The following is an 18,372-nucleotide window of genomic DNA, read 5'->3' on the forward strand; positions in this document are numbered from 1 at the left end:
AAGCATTATAACAAAGCTTTGATTCATCAGTTACTTCTTTATGTATAGTATTTACTGATTATAGCTTTTGCCAACATGAATTTTCTTTTATAATCATTATTTCTACCAAATGCAGTTTTGCTGTCAAAATATTATCAAGATTGTATAACTCCAAGAGTTTTTAGTCAAAAAAAGTTACTAGTTTTTAGATAGATTAGCTGTCATGTGTTATTTTTATTGTTTTACCAACCTTGATTTTTCCAGATAAAGTTTTGCAGTTTTTAGCATTGACGAAAAAGACCAGATGCTTTGATTGGTTTTTGAATTCTAAAAAATTTGTGGTGTGTAATTTTAGCCAATTTTAATTCATTTTCTTTTTGCATTATTTCTACCAGTAGCAGTCGCTATGTACGGAATGAAAGACTGAAAATATCTTTCTGCATTTTTAAAATTTGTTCCTGTTTTTTATTTGGTTACCCAAGAGAAAAATGCAATTCCTCAGGATTGCTGTAAAGAGGGAATAAAAAGAGTGTCTTCATCAAAATGGCTAGGAAAAATATCCTACAGTCAAATACCCTGTTGTATTCCCAGGGCCTGATGTTATGGCCACACTTCCACTGCTTTAAAAAAAAAAGGCTGAATAAAATGAAAGACAGTAATTAAATTCTGAGAATTCAGGAATTCTTACAATAACTTTGAAATACCATAAGATTCTCAGACTCAGACATATCCTTTCTTTTGCAGAACAGAAGGAGGAAAAAAACATGTACTCTAGAGCCAGACTGGCTGAGTTTGAATCTGGAGTACTGGCTATGTGACCCTGGACAAGTTACTTACCCCTCTGCCCACTAATGAATTTCAAATGAATGTCATACTAATACCTACTTCATAGACTTGTATTAGATTAGCTAATATATGTAAAACACTTAGAAGATGCAGTAAGCGTTTTCTAAATGTTAACTACTATCATCACCATCTTGCCCTTGTCCCTTTTCCACTTAGTCCCAATTTAAATATAGGCCATAGGGCAGGGAAAGGAGGGGGTAAATAATTGCAAAAAAGTAGAATGAAGATAACTGGGAATTAAACATAACTTCCTATATGTTGACTACTTGTAATACATAAAATGTTGACTAATTTGCTATGTCCCAGACTAAGCACCCCTAACAATTCCACTTTGCCTTTAATTTCTATTTCTAAACTTGGTTCTGACCAATATCTTCCTTGATCTGTAATGTACCTCCCAAATCAATACCAAAAATGGTCTTCATAAACAAGACTTGAATCATACAGCAAGATTCACGAGGTAAGAATGCTTAAAGCCATGCTTAGATAAAAGAGGAAGTGGGAGACACTGTCATTTTAATATTAATAGTGGACATTATTATCTTAATGAATGAGTCCTAAGAATAGTCACTGTAGGGTTGGGTAGCTTAATTATACATTCCATAATATTCTTTTTTTTCCTTTTAACAATTCCAAATACACACATACTTCTCAATGGAGCAAATAAAATTCAAAATGTCTCATAACATATTCAACAAAAAATGTAAAAACTCTCGCAGACTGTGTTTTTTGAGTTTCAAAATTATCAAAACCTACCAGAACTTTTAATATGTATTAATATATAACTGCAATATGAATTTAAGGTTTGAAACATACAGTTTTTATTACACTAAAATATATAAACATTACTATACAAACTCCTTCAAACTGGTAATCATCCATAGTTTTCTTTATCTAATAAGGGAAATTGAATGTCAACTAAGTACAAGTATCATTATGCATAAAATAAACCTAGAAGATATTTCTTTGCATTAAAGGTCATTTTCAGTATATTTTAAGAGCATTGCAGGGACTACACATTTCATCATATTTCTCAATATCTTATATCAAAGCATACATGCAAGTAAGTGCTAAATAGAAAAAAATCAATAAAACTACAATATTCCAGATATCCAAACTATCTGCCTAGCATTTTTAATTTATTTAAATATCAGAAAAGTTATTCACCAATTTCAATTCTGATATTCGAATCAATGAACATGCAAAGCTTTATTTTAAAAGTCATACACTGTTGATCAAAGTGTAAAATGATACAATCAATTTGAGAAAAGGTCTGGCAGTTTCTTAAAGATTTAAACATATATCTTCCCTAATCCAGCATTTAAGTCTATACCAAATTTACACAAGAATATACATAATAGCTAAAATCTGGAAATAGCCCAGAAGTCCATCAAAAGATAATGGATAAACAAATGGTATATCTATTAAATGGAATACTACTCAGCAACAAAAAGCAATGATGAACTACTGATAAGAGAGTGGATGAATATTAAAAACATTAAGATGGGTGAAAGAAAACAGAAACAAACAGTCCATACTGTATGACTTCAATTATATTAGGTTCTTGAACAGGCCAAATTTACCTGTGGTTTTTTAAAAGTTAGAACAGTGGTTGCCTGAGGTGCCAGGGGATTGATTAGGAAGGGGCAAAAGAGAACTTTTTGGGGTGATGATAATATTCTAAATCTTGATGGGAATTTAAGCTACACAGGTGTAGTCACTTGTCAAAACTCATCAAATGGTACATTTAAGATTAGTGCAGTTCACTGTTGGCAAATCTTACTTAAAAAAAACCACACCCACAAATAAATATTGAACCCCAGTTCATAATACTCATGTTAAAGTTTTAAGGGAAAAATACTTTAATTCTGCAACTTTTTAAAAATAATTGTTTTCTTTTAAAAAATGAATGGCTGGATAGGTGAATAAAAATGTTATAAAACAAATATAACAAAACATTAAATGTAGAATGTAGGTGGTAGGCATGTGATGTTTACAGAAAAGTTGAAGTTTTTAACTTTTTCTGTATATTTGAAGGGTTTCTTAATCTTTGTAACAGAGGTGAATTCACACATAATTTTAAAATCACAAAAGATCTAACAAAGTGTAAGTCTAACAATACATCCATTTTAGTTTAAATTGTTTGAACTAACTTGAATGGTATTTCTATTTTTCTTTATTTACTTTGCTTTTCTACTATTTACAAATGAACTGAAAACTAAAAATAAATAACAAATTCAAATTATAGCTGCTACTTTTAATGAAACATATAAAAAACACTGAACCAATTTCTCAAAATTATATACAAAGATCTAGCATGACTGTCAATGTTTAAGTAGGTTGCATATTTTAAGAATTTACTCTTTTGTATTTAAGAATTGCAACCATATTTCACCTAATTATTTTTAATTATTTACAATCAAAGTCACCATCAAATATTTAATTGATTTTGAGAATCTGTGGATCTTAACATTTGAAAAAAATATATTATGAAATTTAGGCATGGTACATTTGGCATCTATTATAGTACAGTCATCTAAAGAAACATTTCAATTATGCCTCATCAAAGAATTTTACCTCTATAGTACTGAACTTTTTGTTTCATGGCACAAAAAAGAGAACACAAATCAGTACAATGTATTACCTTGCATTTAAAAGAACATGTAATGACAAAGCATTTAACCACTATCATCTACAGGATATATTAATTACAACTTACCATGCTCAATTATCTAAACATATCTACTTAAAATTTGACATTATTTTAAAAGAAGGCACATGGAAAATAACTGATATTTTAAACATTTTCACATAAGATGCAATAGGGTAGAGTGAATCTTAATAACACCAAGTTGATGTCTCATTATACACAAAAGAAAAGTATTTAATTTGAATATTTTAAGAAATCTAGCACTTATTAGAAATGAAAGAGCATCATTAACTTTATCAGGATGCTATTATAAATCATACCTAGGTTGCAAAAATTGTAAGTTGTAAAAAAACAATGTACCCACTTAAGATTAGATGGATAAGAAAAGACAAGAAAGTGGCAAGAACAGCCTATTCACTAACTAAATTACTAATATGTTGGATGAAATAGTCTTTTGACTTAGTATATTTTTCAAATTTAATGTATTTCTACAGAACCAAGTCTACATTTTTAAAATAAAATCACACTTTTCTATGTCTTTCCAGCATTACATTTTGTAAGTAAAGCTCACAGCCCCAAAGAGTTCTCTACAGTACATAGGACGTCTGGTGACTTCAGCTGTATTCCATTGGTACTATCAGAATTTGTCCCTGTATAGTCCCCTTAGTGAAAACTGTCCTCAGTAAAAACTGCTAATGTACGTTGGTAAGTAGTCAGAAACTCAAAAAAGTCTCAATACAAAAAGAAAAAAACTTTATAGATTTGCAAATGTTAGCCACTATATATAAAAATAGATCAAAAAAAAGTTTCTTCTGTATGGCACAGGGAACTATATTCAATATTTTATAATAACCTTTAATGACAAAGAATATGAAAACGAATATACATATATATATGCATGACTGGGACATTGTGCTGTACACGAGAAACTGACACACTGTAACTGACTGTACTTCACTCAAAACAAAAAAAACCTTTAGCTCAGAATTTCCCTAAGATACTCTGTAAGATAATAACAAATAGACTCCAAAGAGTTCAATGGTCAAATAAGTCCTTCTTTGTACAAGAATTCTCATAAACGATACTATGCTAATTACAGTTGCATGTGTGGGGAGGTGGAGCAACGAAAATGAAGCAGAATCACATGCATGTTAATTTTTGCCAATTAATATCAAAACAAGATTGACTCAGAAAAACTGCTGCAGAAAAATCACTGCAGTGGCTGTAATTCGAGTGTTTAAAAATATGAAAAAATAAGATTTTTTTATTCTACTCAGTCCCTAAATGCTAACAAATTTGTTACCTGACACAGGCAACGAAACAACAATCTTAAACGCTTGGAGAAAAATATGACTGTAATAGACTATGTTTACACTATTTTCTGGACAGCAAAAGAATTTTCAAGGACAATTTTGTATAGTGTACATTTTTTTACCTTCCACACTTATTTTAGACCCTAGCCACCAAAAGATGTATGCTGTACTTTTTTGAACACATAACTTTCCTAAAAACATCTCACAGAATTAATGTTCCACAGAAAACACTTGGAAAACTGACTTAGCTATACAAAGTCAGCATTCAAACTGAACATTCATTAACAATTCTGAGTAGTACCATGCTAAGATTGTAATATGAATTACATTTTGTATGGTCATTTGTTCTCAATAATTTCAAAAAGTTAAAGCTTACTACAGTAAAGATTTACTAGATTTATATTGTAAAAACATCACCTAAGTAAGAATTATAAGATTCATCAGACTGAAAGAAAAGTCACAGCATAAAGAAGCCGAAATTGTCAAAAAGATATATCATATCATACATTCAAGGCTTTTTATAATAAAATATCTAACCTTTTTATAGCAGATATAAAATGCCAATGAAATTAAGCAGTCAACAAGCTACTACAGTACCATAGAGGCCATTTTATTTTTATTCTTTCTTTTCCTATAGCCATAACCTAAATTTTAGATTTAATTTCCCCTCACTACAATGCCCACCCTGAAATGCTGCTATTATGACATTAAATCATATGCCCCTCGTCAAAAGCCTTCCATGGCTTTCCATCATACATTTGATTCCTTAAAAACAGCATTTAATGTAATCCATAATCTGGTACCAATCAGCTTCCAACTTCCATACTGATATCCCTCAATTTACCCTCACCTACTCTTCAACAAAAATTTTTGAGAATCTAGTATGATTTAGGTACCATGTTAGGCTCCAGAATACTCTATTACAGTGTTCTCTGGGGGTGGGTTTTAGATTGCATCAGAATCTCTAAAGAGTTTTTGCTGGACTTCACCCCCGCAAGCTCTGGACCCAAAAGGGATGGATTTCCATTTCTCACACATTCTCAAGCAATGCTGACGCTGCTGGTCAAAATCTATACTTGGTGAACCACTGCTCTACTCCAAAGGCCACTAGCCCACTCGCTGAATGAGGACCACTCACATGTTTGTCTATGTATTGTTTTAAACATTTTAAACTATTTCCAAATGTTTCAAAAATGGAAAATTTCTCATAAAAATGCAGGTTTCTGGCTTATTTCCACACGTAAAAATTTTGCTGGAGCTAAACAGCAGCTACTGCAATTAGTCAAGGTGTGTGTCCCGGTCCAGGTTATCACAACCCAACCAGCCCTCTCTACGTCCACTTAAAAACCACCGGGCTTGAGCACCGTGCGTGTACTCATACACTTTGACCCACTTTTCCCCTTTCTCTATGCCTTTTTTCATGCTGCTCACTCTGACATAAACACCTTTTCTATACTGCTGAAATCCTACGCACCCCATTCTAAAATTTGGCTTAAATATCCTTCCTCAACAAAGCCCCAGCAAAAATAGAAATCCTTAAGTAACACACCTATTAGAGATTTAACATAAATGTAATATGTATGCTTTAAGAATCAAAGTTTTATTTCCACAAATATTGAAATAGCAATATTTACAAAAAAATTAAAAGACTACTGACACTACAAATTATAATTTGTTGCTATTTTATTCTAAGTAAAATGTTAATATTGTTCATTAGAGCTTTTATTGTGATTTTACTGTGAGAAATCTTTTTAAGAATAAGACATTCAAAATGAATTAAGACATTTTAAATCCTATAGTCAAAATATATAACAGCTCCAACAGAGCATCTTATTTTGCTGGACAAAAAAAAAAAGGAGGATGGGAGTAACTGACACAATTCCCGATTCCACAACCCATCAATCTTTAAAAGCAATTTTAAGGACAGATATGTTTTTATTTTTTTATTGTGTAGGATATTTTAGTGGATTTTTACTTCTATAGAATAGCAGAGGGGAAAAATTACAGAGAAGCAAAAACTGAGTGCTGGTCCTTGCTCTGCCATAAAGAGCTTTTTACATCAAGTTAATCATTGAGTTCTCCCTGGACCTCAGTTTCATTACCTTGAAATTGAGGTGAGAAAAAGCATTCTCCCATTAACTTCCTTTTCTAAAGCCCAAGGACTTACACTTTCAAAGAATGAAAGCATAAAAATCAATGTCATATAGACAAGCTTCTTGCAGTTTAGTACTGCTTCTAAACTAGACTGACTTAAAAACCCTGAACTACAGCTTTCAAAGCACTATCGTAAAATGTTGAAGATTCAGGGGCTCAGTGAGAGAGTGAATACTTAGCACGCAGAGGTCCTGGGTTCAATACCCAGTACTTCCATCAAAAAAAAAAGTTGAAGATTCAGAACGGTGAAAGAATATTTATGTATTTATATGTATGCTATATGTTAATGATCAAAATAAAATATCTTTTGTAAGGCCAACAATTAAACTTAGAGAAAAAAAAAAACTGGAGGAAGAAAAAAGATTTATAACCATGCCAATCAGTGTTTCAGCATTTGTGTTAGGAGACTCTGGATCTTATCTCACTATTCTATTTCACCAGGTCTCCTCTGACACAACTTTGGCAGGAAAAGAATCTCAAAAGAAAATAATTAGAAAATCATGTCAAAAAACCCTTTTCATAATAGACTAAAAACAATTTTTAAAGAATATGTACTCACTTCAGGATATTCCCAAATGAAAGTAACTTGGCCAAAATTAAAATTATCAAAATGTAAGACTGAGAAAGAAAAAAAATCTTAGAGGCTATTATATTCAGGTAGATCATGCTGTAAGCGAATTGCTTTTAGCTTCTCCACTTCAATTTTTGCTCTTAGCAGCTCTTCCTCTAGCTGCTGCCTTCTTTTCAATCCATCCCTCTTCTCCTGAACATATAATCCAAAATTTTTTTGATTTTCTAAAATTATTTCATGCTCCTCTTTCAGCATTTGCAGAATCTGAGGATCATACCCTAATTGTGACCTAAAATGTTCTCCACTGTCATGCCGAAAAAAATCATCTCTCCTTGGGATAGAAGATGGAGACGATGTCATTCTCATATCAACAGAGGAAAGTGACGGTGACAAAGATCTTTCCATAACATGTATTAATTCATGTTCTTCTCTTTGCTCTAATGTATCACTCTGTTGAGAATTTAAAACCAACGGAGGAGGGGGTTTAATGTCTTCTTCTTGCTTCACCTCCTCTGTAATAGCAACTGGATGGTGATCCAACATTACCTGTAGGGAACTGGCACCAGCCTGTGTTTCCTCATCCACGTTTGCACTACTGCACACAAAAAAGCATTATAAAATGTAAATCAAATGAAGACAAGAACATATTTATAGCATAATTTCACATTTAACATACATTATCAAGTTTTAAAGCTACAAAGAAAATTATGAAGCAAAAAATATTTTAACCTTTGGAATAATAAAGTGACTAAAGTTGGGATTTTAATAATATACATATATACAGCTCTCTCCCATTTTAACTTTAAAATTGGGCTCTTTAGAAGACAAGAAATTACAAATACTACACAAGGCCACTAAGGCAAATAAAAAAGAAAAGGCATGTCTGGCCCTAATTGTCCCTACAAGCCTAAGGTTCTTAAATACTGTAAAGTGTTATTTAGTTCATTTTGGGCCTTGTTATTCCCACACCTTAGTCCTAGACTTCCTGCTTCTACTCTCCTGGATTTTTATCTTAAAATCTGACTGATTTAAAAATCACCAAGGTCCATGACTTCCAGGAGGACAGTGAAAGACAAACTCTGAGAGGTACTGATTTCTGTATTTGTCACCAAAAAAAAGAAAAAAAAAATCAGGATTGTGTATGGCATGCCCAACTATTAGAGGGTTCTCCTAACCACCCCAATTTCAGATGCAATGATGTTTCCCCTTTACTTATCCTAAACCATGACTCAGGTGGTCTTAAGTCTTTCAACCAGTGGTCAGGTGAAGTGCACAAGGGCAAGGGTCTTCCCAGCACCCAGCATAATACTATACTTGGCACCTAGTAGGCAGTCATCATATGTTGAATGATTGAATAAATTAAATGGCTTTTTTAATGCAATGTTTTTAAATGGCTTATATATTGAAAGTTTAATAAATTTACATGAAATTTCCATAAAGTATGCATTCCTATTAGAGGCAACTACAGTTTTAGCATAACTTAAACTTCGACATAACAATATTTGTTATGACATAAACATAATGTACCTTAAAATTCTGTTGGTTTTTAAATAATTTCATGTGTAATATGAAGCTGTGAATTAAGAATATATAATGTTTGTTAAGGTTTTTTTTTTAAGTTATGCTTCTGCCTAACTTAAAAATAAGAGTTATATGAATGTATGTATGTATGTATATGTATGACTTAAACATTATGCTGTACACCAGAAACTGACATACTGTAACCAACCATACTTCAATACAAAATAAATTAAAAAATAAGAGTTATAGAGGGGAAAGAGATTATTGGGGTATTAATGGAAATGCTGTACTTAAACATTATTTAAAGAACATTTTTTAAGTGATAGATAACATAGTTAAGAATACATTCTACATGGATGATTAAAATGCTGGAGCAAGTTCAAGTAGAACATAAGGAAAAAATTTAAACTCCCCATATGTCTAAGAGCATTAAATTGCCAGAAATATCAGATATTTTTCTAAGGGTTACAAATGAAATAATAAGATATACATAGTATGTTATGAAAAATCTATTTGTAGACTATACAAATTCCTTCATTTTCATTCTTGTCTTTTTTTGTCATTTTATGATTTTCAAAAGCAAAACAATGGAATATAAATCTAATTCAAATTAGCAAAATTTGCTTTTATTAATATCTCTAAATCTGGAATGGGAAAAAGTTAAAACCACAGATGAAAATTAAATTTTATAAATCCACATAATTACTATTCCAAATTAGTATATATAATAGAGCATAAGACTCACAGTTGAACACTGACAGCATACTCTCATGTAAATTAAAAATACGCCTTATATCTGGAATCTTCCATTCCATTTTAGTTAAAACATTACAAATAAGGCATAACAAAGTTTAAAAAAATGACTTACAGAGGGTCATCAAAAATGATAAAATAGAGAAGGACTTCTAAAATTTATGAATATGAACTTTGAGGATCAGATTACAAAAACAAAATATAATTTGATGTTAGAAATAGGTAAAATTAAGACATAAATCAATGTGATTTATAGAAATAAACAGCCTTACAAAATAGCTCTATATCCTTAAACAGGCTAAACTGATGAGATTAATACATTTATATAGAAGCATAATTAAGATGATAATATAATTATAAACTTCTGAGATAAGATTCAAGATGACAGCAATCAAATAAATATATTAAATACATAAATATATTAAATGAAAGTGCTAGTATACAGAAAGTGGCAGTGCAGGAACACTAACACAAGTAAGCATTTAAGTGGCACATTTCTGACAGTCTTACCTTTAAAATCTGAAAAACTGATTGTTTAAATGGTAGCTTTACAAAGTGTTAATTAACTCACTTAAACAGAGAAATGTTGGTGTCCCAAGACTGACTGTGTAGGTATATATGTTGTATGTATGCATATGTATATATACCATATACACACATATACACACACACAAACGTTCCAAATGTAAACAGATACTTGTATCTTATATATTTCTCTTCCATATCATTGTATTTTTAAAATACACAACTTAATAAAACTACAGTTTCTATGTGTAGTTTTCAAATTATAAAAGTCTATACATGCCAAAAAGGTGGTTTTATACCTGTAATGTAAAGCCACTGTTCTTTACGGTTCAAACAGGTAAAAAAATTTCGTAAGTATAAAACAGTCTTACTGTGGAGTTCTTTTGGACATTCAGCATATTGGGATTTAATCATTTGTCATCACAGAGAACAGTGACCCCATGAATTAATATACTGTGTATCCACGTCTTAGATTCCCACTGGTATTATTTTTCACTATGCTCTCAACCACGGTAAGAAGCTGGGCTCAAAAACATTACCGTAGTAAATTATCAAAATAACAATTATGTTTGCTAAAAAGGTTTTTCCCGTTTCTCCCCTAATGTTAAAGGGACTTCACAGGTAATCAATAATTTTGCTTATGTAATGACTCTTCCACCAATAGGAAAGCACCTTGTAAAGTTTTGTTTGAAAGGTACCTCAACTAACAAGGAGTTTACAATTTGTTTAAATTACTCTAAATGATTCAGAAGAAGAAAGTGGCTTCAATTTTTATCTTTTGCCAGGGATTCAATTTTGAATTAGTAAGTAGTAAGATAATAGTTTTTGAAGATTTCCAGGCAAGTAGTTATATGGAGCACAATTTAACCAAAAACCTGTTTCTAATCCAGTTGCTCTTACTGGTATATTAAAATTCATAGTTTGATACCCTTGCAAAACAGTATGGGAGAGCTTACCCTTTTCTGCATGACCCAAAATCAAAGTGAAACTAGATCATTAATATGTAAAAACAACAAAAACTTTTAATTTTATTAAGTAATCTGAATCCCTAATTAGGTATTAACTCCTCTTCTTGTGTTTCCTTGTCTTTTTTACTTTGAATATAAGTTAGAAAAAAATTTAAACTGTCTTAATACATACAATAATACCATTAGCAAGTTTACTTAATTGTTGATTTTAGGTTTTCAGCTTAATTAATATTCAGTAAATGTAGGCAGTGACAATTCATAAAATAGCAAGAATTCCATTTCCCCTGAAACTGCTAACTTTATACAAAACTGAAAATTCCAATGAAATGTAATATTAAATGAAATACGAAAAAAGTACCTCTCAGAAGCTAATTAAACAATTTAATTTTAAAGCTTAAAAAGTTTATGAGGGGATGTCACAAACTGCATCCCATTTATTCCTCCCTAACCTTTACTTTTTAGAAACTACAGAGGGAGAGAAGGGGGAGGGGAAGACAATGAAAAGTGGCTTAAATCAAATGCAGCAGAAAAATTCCTTATAGCCTCACTTTTCTTTTTTAAGAACGCAAAACAAAGGCACCATTCACTGCTCCCATCGTGGGGATGCTTACTATGCATATCTCCAGCACAGCTAAGCCAGAGCCCAATAGATAGGAGGCGCCATAATTTTCCACAACAAAATAAAATAAAGCTTACCTTTGTATGTGGTTCCTGTCTCTTACCAGGCAAAAACTGGAAATCTGGGGAATCAACTCCATAACTTTCTTGGTTGGCTCAGAAATATTGCTTTTAAAATCTGATTGGGTCTCTTTTTGCAGCAATAGCTCCTGTTTGGCATATTCTTTGAGCCTTTTGTAAAGAGTGCGCAGGCCCTGCGCTGTTCGAGGAGGGCGGTCTACTCCAATTGCATTATAGTTAACTGCTATGATATCCCAACATCTATTCTTTTCCACTATCACTGAATGTTTGTTAGTGTGTTCTTCGAGAATTTTAACATAGGGCTTCACAAGCTTTAGCAGATCAAGCTTTTCAGATAAGGTAAAATTGGAAGATCTAGCTTTTCCTACCATTGTTATTTTCAAATTAAGTAGGCAGTTTCTGAAACCACCATGCAGCCTTCAGCTCTGCTCAGCTCTTTTCACAAACAGAAAAAGATCAGGCTTAACTAGGCTGGCCTCATTTAGGCCCACGCCTACAGGGGAGGGTTTATTAAAATTCCTCCAGCTTAAGCTGACGCAGGTTCAGGAAATCTGCTTAAGCCAAGCCTGACCTACATAAAGCTTCTCACTGAAGAAGACAGGAAGGCACAAGCAAAACACACTTGTGTATAAAGAGAACAGCTCGAGTTAGGATTTAATACACAAAGGTCCAGAGATAAGCATGGAACACAGCTAAAAATTAGCTAATTTAGGGAGAATATCGAGTTTCAACACGTTTGCCTGGCTCACAGACTGAAACAGCATTGCGGTATCACTTTGATAAAAACAAAAGAGGAACTGTTTTGTGCTATTTGTTTACAAATCCAGTAGACAGAAAAATGAAAAACTAAAGAATGAGTGGGGAATGTAGTGATTCCTAAGAGAGCCTCTAATCACTGTGTCTGAGCTGCTGTTCTCTCTTACAAAATCTGCATAATGCTGGTCCTGCTGTCAATCAGGAACTGCATATCCTCTAGCTAGTTAGGTTACACCCAGACTCAGGCTCCACAGTAAAGCTAAGCTTCTCCTTCACTTTGCAGTCTACAGTAGCCACTGCGCATTTTTCTTCAGTTACTTACGAAGGAATTTTTGTTGAACACTAAACCTTTAAAGCAGATACAAAGTATGATTTTAAAGCAGATATAAATTATGATTATTGCAGCTGTAACGTTCAGGGATATGCTAGCCTGCTTTACCTTGTCTAAAAAACACCATTCACGGTGAGAACGGCATAATAATACCTTAAGACTGCACACAACAAAATCGCATTTGCTATTATTATGAAGCAAGATTTTTATTCAGCTATATTCAAACAATTTCGACCATCAGCGCAAACAGCTAGTCTAGCCATTTGCAAGGCCACCAATTTGTGTGCTTAGAATATATTTTCTAGTCCCTGCCTGAAAACATGATAAATGACAATGTAAACAAAATAAGCCTCTTTCTCCTGACATACATGTTTCTCCAGATAGGAGAATGAATTAGAACACACTCAAATACAGTTCCAGTCAATCAAACAATTACTGAATACCCATAAAAATGTTCCAAGCACTAAGCAAGGCCAAGGAAAACAAAACTAAATCTAGATATAGCCCTATCCAGCAAACTACAGAAATGCCATAAATTTTCAATTACCTTATTTTTCATTCTTTCAATGGAAGAAACTTAAATTATATTTATCAAGTTCTCACTATGAGCCAGACAATGTGCTAAAAGTTTTAAATGTGCTTTCTGTCAGGGAAATCATGCAAATGATCCTTGTCCATAGAGATGCAAATTGAAAACTGACCCGGTCCAACAACCTGACACAGGATATATCCTTTCCTTAGATAATATTTTGTTATTTTTGGAACAAATTGTTTTTGAAGCCTAGAACTTCACTGTCTAATGCAGGAGCAATGAACCGCATATGGCTATTGAGTATTTTAAATGTGCTAATGGGGCTGAGGGACTGAACTCTAAATTTTATTGTATTTTAATTAATTTAAACAAAAATTTTAAACAAGCAGCATATTTTCCTATTAAACACAACTTTATTGTGTTGGTAGGATTACATTTTACTTAACCCTTTTGTCACATGTGATACTATTCTTTCTAGTATTACTGATGTCGACAGAAATAAATGCGCAGCCTAAAAATTGAGTTATGTTTTATTTGGTGGGAGGACTCGAGCTGGGATGACAGCCTCTCAGACGGCTCTGAGGGGCTGCTCCGAAGAGGTAGGGGAGGAGCTAGGATACATAGGAGCTTTACAACAAAGACCAGGTAGTTGGAACAATAAAAGATTACTTGTTATCTAAAGAAAAACGGGCATATCAAGTTAAAGAATTTAGTGCGTTTCTATGTATGGGAGGAAGCAAACATTTGGGCTCACTGAATTCATTCCTTTGACAAGCACCTAGCTATTTAGGGCCAGCAGTCCTTTCTTATTCTGAGTCCACTCAGAGTACACCACTGTGAGTGGCTGCAGAGGCCGGGCTACAGGCCTGTCCTCACTGGGGGGTGGCGGCAGCTGCTGATGACTTGGTTTCAGCATTCTTTGTTTACTGATACGGTTGCAGTATTTTCATTCACATTGCAGTATTTTGGTTCACACTGACAAGAACTCCCTCCTTGACCAAACGTTAGTCAGGCTCCTCTGAGCCCTCTTCTCAACTAGGCCCTTAGCAAGAATCCTGCTAAGTCAGTTTATGGAGAATTCCCCAACCCTTGACACCTAACCAAATTCTTCATACTCCCATCCTTAACACCCAACCAAGTTCCTCTCAGTAATTTTCCATCCACTGACTTGCTTACCCTGCCCACTGGCTATAAATCCCTGTTGTATTAGAAATTGAGTTCAGTCTCTCTCCCCTATTGCAATAGCTTTGAGTAAAGTCTTCTTGCCTGTTTAACTTGTTTGGTATAATTTTTCTTTGACATTACACATAATCACATCACCAGCAAGTAGATCTCAAATTGATTCTGTTTGAATGATTTTTTTCTATGTACTGATGTAACATTTAATGGATTTGTTTGAATATTTTATGCAGATAGTACAAATTAGTTATACCCTGTGTAAATGGTAGTTGATTATTAATCTGAAATACTTAGTCTTAATTATATATAATTATTTTTCTAGGTAAAAAAATAATGAGCAAATTTTTGTAATATAAAAAAGTATACTACTGATGCAGAATCAAGTAGAGATACAGAAGTTAGTACTATTATATTTATACAATGGAATACTACTCATCCATAAAAAAGAATAAAGTAATGCCATTTGCAGCAACATGGATGGACCTGGAGAATGTCATTCTAAGTGAAATAAACCAGAAAGAGAAAAAAAAAATACCATATATCATCACTATATGTGGAATCTTAAAAAAAAAAATCCAAAGGAACTTATTTACAAAACAGAAACAGAATCAATGATATAGAAAACAAACTTATGGTTACTAGCAGGGTAAGGGAGTGGGAAGGGATAAATTGGGAGTTCTAGATTTGCAGATACTAACTACTATATATAAAATAGATAAACAATTGGTTTATACTGCATAGCACAGGGAACTATATTAAATATCCTGTAGTAATTTATGGTGAGAAAGAATATGAAAATGAATATATGTATTTTCATGTATAACTGAAGTATTGTGCTATACACCAGAAACTGACACAACATTGTAAACTGACAATACTTCAATAAAAATATATTTAAAAAAAGAAGTTAGTACTTTTATTGGAACAATAAAGGAAAAAAAAGTGTTGACTATCACATGCAATTTGCCACAGCAGAACAACAATAATCTGATCAGTGCATAAAAAAAATGTTAAAGAAAATAAACTAGACAATAGTAAGAGACACTGCCAAAAAATACAGTAAATTTGACAAGCAGTTTCCTCTCAACAAACAAGAACTGATGAAGTTCAATCACCTCAAATCAGAATTAAATATCCAGAAATATTTTTAAATGATATGTAACAAGGTCTGACCTTGTAACTTTGGTAAGCTATATAATGGCTTGGTTTCTTGCACAAAAAAAGAAAACCATATTTAGACAAAGAGATGGTGAAAATATACGTTTTTTATTATATATATAATTTATATATTATATATAAATATATATTATATATATAATTTCACTTATGGAAATTTTGTTAGAAAACTATGGAAAAAAGATTTTAAAAGATATTTTTAAAATGAAAGATCTTCAATTAAGCAACCCACAACTGTCTATAGAATACAAGACTAACATATCCAACATTAGTTGATTCAATATTCTAAAACTTGCAAGTACTTTCCTATAGATTGAAATGAGCTGTACAATATAAGAGATACTGCCCTATTAATACTTGGGTCACATTTTATCTCAAAGGACTTCTAAATTTACAAAGAAATGGTATTGATTCATGATCAAATACATATATGAACTCACAACATGGATTTTTTTAATCTTCTATATCTGTCAAAGAAGAATTTCAACTAGACGTGGGGGAAAAGTTCTACTGCAACAGATGGTGTTCTGTTAGGTTAGATTTAAAATTCTGGATTTACTGAAATTTTAAAACAAAAAATTAATCTTACATAAATTACTGTTTCACATACATTATAAAAATATTGTATTCAATCTTCTATAGCAGACTCTATGAAAAGTGTCATGAATACACTTGTTAAAACTACTTGGCAATCTACAGATTCAATGCAATCCCTATTAAACTACCAATGGCATTTTTCACAGAACTGGAACAAAAAATGTTTCAATTTGTATAGAAACACAAAAGATGGCAAACAGCTAAAACATTCTTGAGAAAGAACGAAGCTGGAGGAATCACACTCCCTGACTTCAGACTATACTACAAAGCTATAGTAATCAAAACAGTATGGCACTGGCACAAAAACAGATGTATAGATCAATGCAACAGGATAGAAAGCCCAGAAATAAAACCACACACTTATGGACAATTAATCTATGACAAAGGAGGCAAAAATATACAGTGGAGAAAAGACAGTCTTTCAATAAGTGATGCTGGGAAAACTGGACAGCTACCTGTAAAAGAATGAAATTACAACACTCTCTAACACCATATACAAAAATAAACTCAAAATGGACTAAAGACCTACATGTAAGACTGGGTACTATAAAACTCCTAGAGGAAAATATAGACAGAACACTCTTTGACATAAATCACAGCAGTATTTTTTTCAAACCAGCTCCTAGAATGGAAATAAAAGCAAAAGTAAACAAATGTAGTATTAAGAGAGTGGAGTGTACTCTGACTCCTTCAGGAGGATGTGATCAGCTTATTTAAATAATTCTGTGGCTGGCAGGGAACTGAAACCTGCAACTCATGGATAAGCAGAAACTGCACCTGATCCATTTAATAAGGAGGGTTGTTTAGCTAAAGGGTCTTATACTAGGGAGCAGAGTGGGGAAGAGAACTTGCAGTTAGGCCATTCAAGGCCCCCTGATTTTAGCAGATGTCAAAGCAGTGCACAATATTAGGCCTTAATTTTAGGTCTTACACTACAGCCTCCCCTACAGACAGACAGACACGCACACACACACACACACCCTCCAGATTCACGTAAATTAAGAACCACTGCTCAACATGTATATCATCTGATTGTTGCCTTTTCCCATGAGTGCCCCATCTTAGGAAAAAAGCAAGCAATGCTCCATACTCAGGAGAGAACTTGATAACTCAGTCTGATTGAGTCCTGGATAATACCTGAGTAGTTTCAAACATAATTCAAGATGATATGGAATGATGCAAATGGGAGGGTTGATATTCAAATGACCAGGATTGTTTTTTACTGACCTGATTCCAGGATAAATTTGAGCAAACTTATTCACTTCTGTCCAAGACAGGAACTCAACAGAATAGCCCCAGTGTGTAGGTTACCCCAAAAACCATTCTTTATCCTGAGAACAAGTATTTTGGAGAGAATTATCTTCATTAGTGTTTTTAAAAGAGATAGGGATACACCTATCGTGATTCCCCTCTTTAGCAGATTGGGCTCCTGACATTGCCAAACAATCTGGACTGGGAAATAACTCTACACACCTCCAAATTTCAGAGACCTACTTATTCCCTGACCCAAATCTTTATAAAAGAGACTTAAAGGACAAGGACAGTCTCCTAAATTTTTAATATATTTTTCTATGGGAAAAAATGATAAAGTGGATCTGAGTATTCAGTATTTGATTCCTTAAAAAAAAAAAAAAGTTAAATAAATAAATAAGTAAATAGTTAAATAAAAATAGAGTCACTGTTAGAGAAAAAAATATTCACCAATCAACTGATAACAAATTTTTTAAAAAATATAGTTCCCATTCAAATATCCTTTAAGGCTTAACTATAACATCAAAGCCTCTTTGCAGGCCACGTGACAATATAATGAAATCAACTGTAA

The 18,372-nt window shown here is 32.7% G+C and overlaps 2 protein-coding genes across 5 annotated transcripts in view; both read right to left on the minus strand.

Moving 5' to 3' along the window:
* RAD54B (RAD54 homolog B) overlaps positions 1–18,372 on the minus strand; it is a 70,038-nt gene that overhangs the window by 39,777 nt on the left and 11,889 nt on the right. The window lies entirely within an intron of this gene.
* FSBP (fibrinogen silencer binding protein) lies at positions 1,623–12,955 on the minus strand. The gene is made up of 2 exons (XM_010968384.3): positions 11,977–12,955; positions 1,623–8,108 (listed from the first exon to the last, which is right to left on the minus strand). Exons 1-2 carry the CDS (start codon positions 12,348–12,350, stop codon positions 7,580–7,582), a joined length of 903 nt encoding a protein of 300 aa, XP_010966686.1. The 5' UTR covers positions 12,351–12,955; the 3' UTR covers positions 1,623–7,579.

This window comes from Camelus bactrianus, chromosome 25 (genome assembly GCF_048773025.1).
Source record: "Camelus bactrianus isolate YW-2024 breed Bactrian camel chromosome 25, ASM4877302v1, whole genome shotgun sequence".
NCBI lineage: Eukaryota > Metazoa > Chordata > Mammalia > Artiodactyla > Camelidae > Camelus > Camelus bactrianus.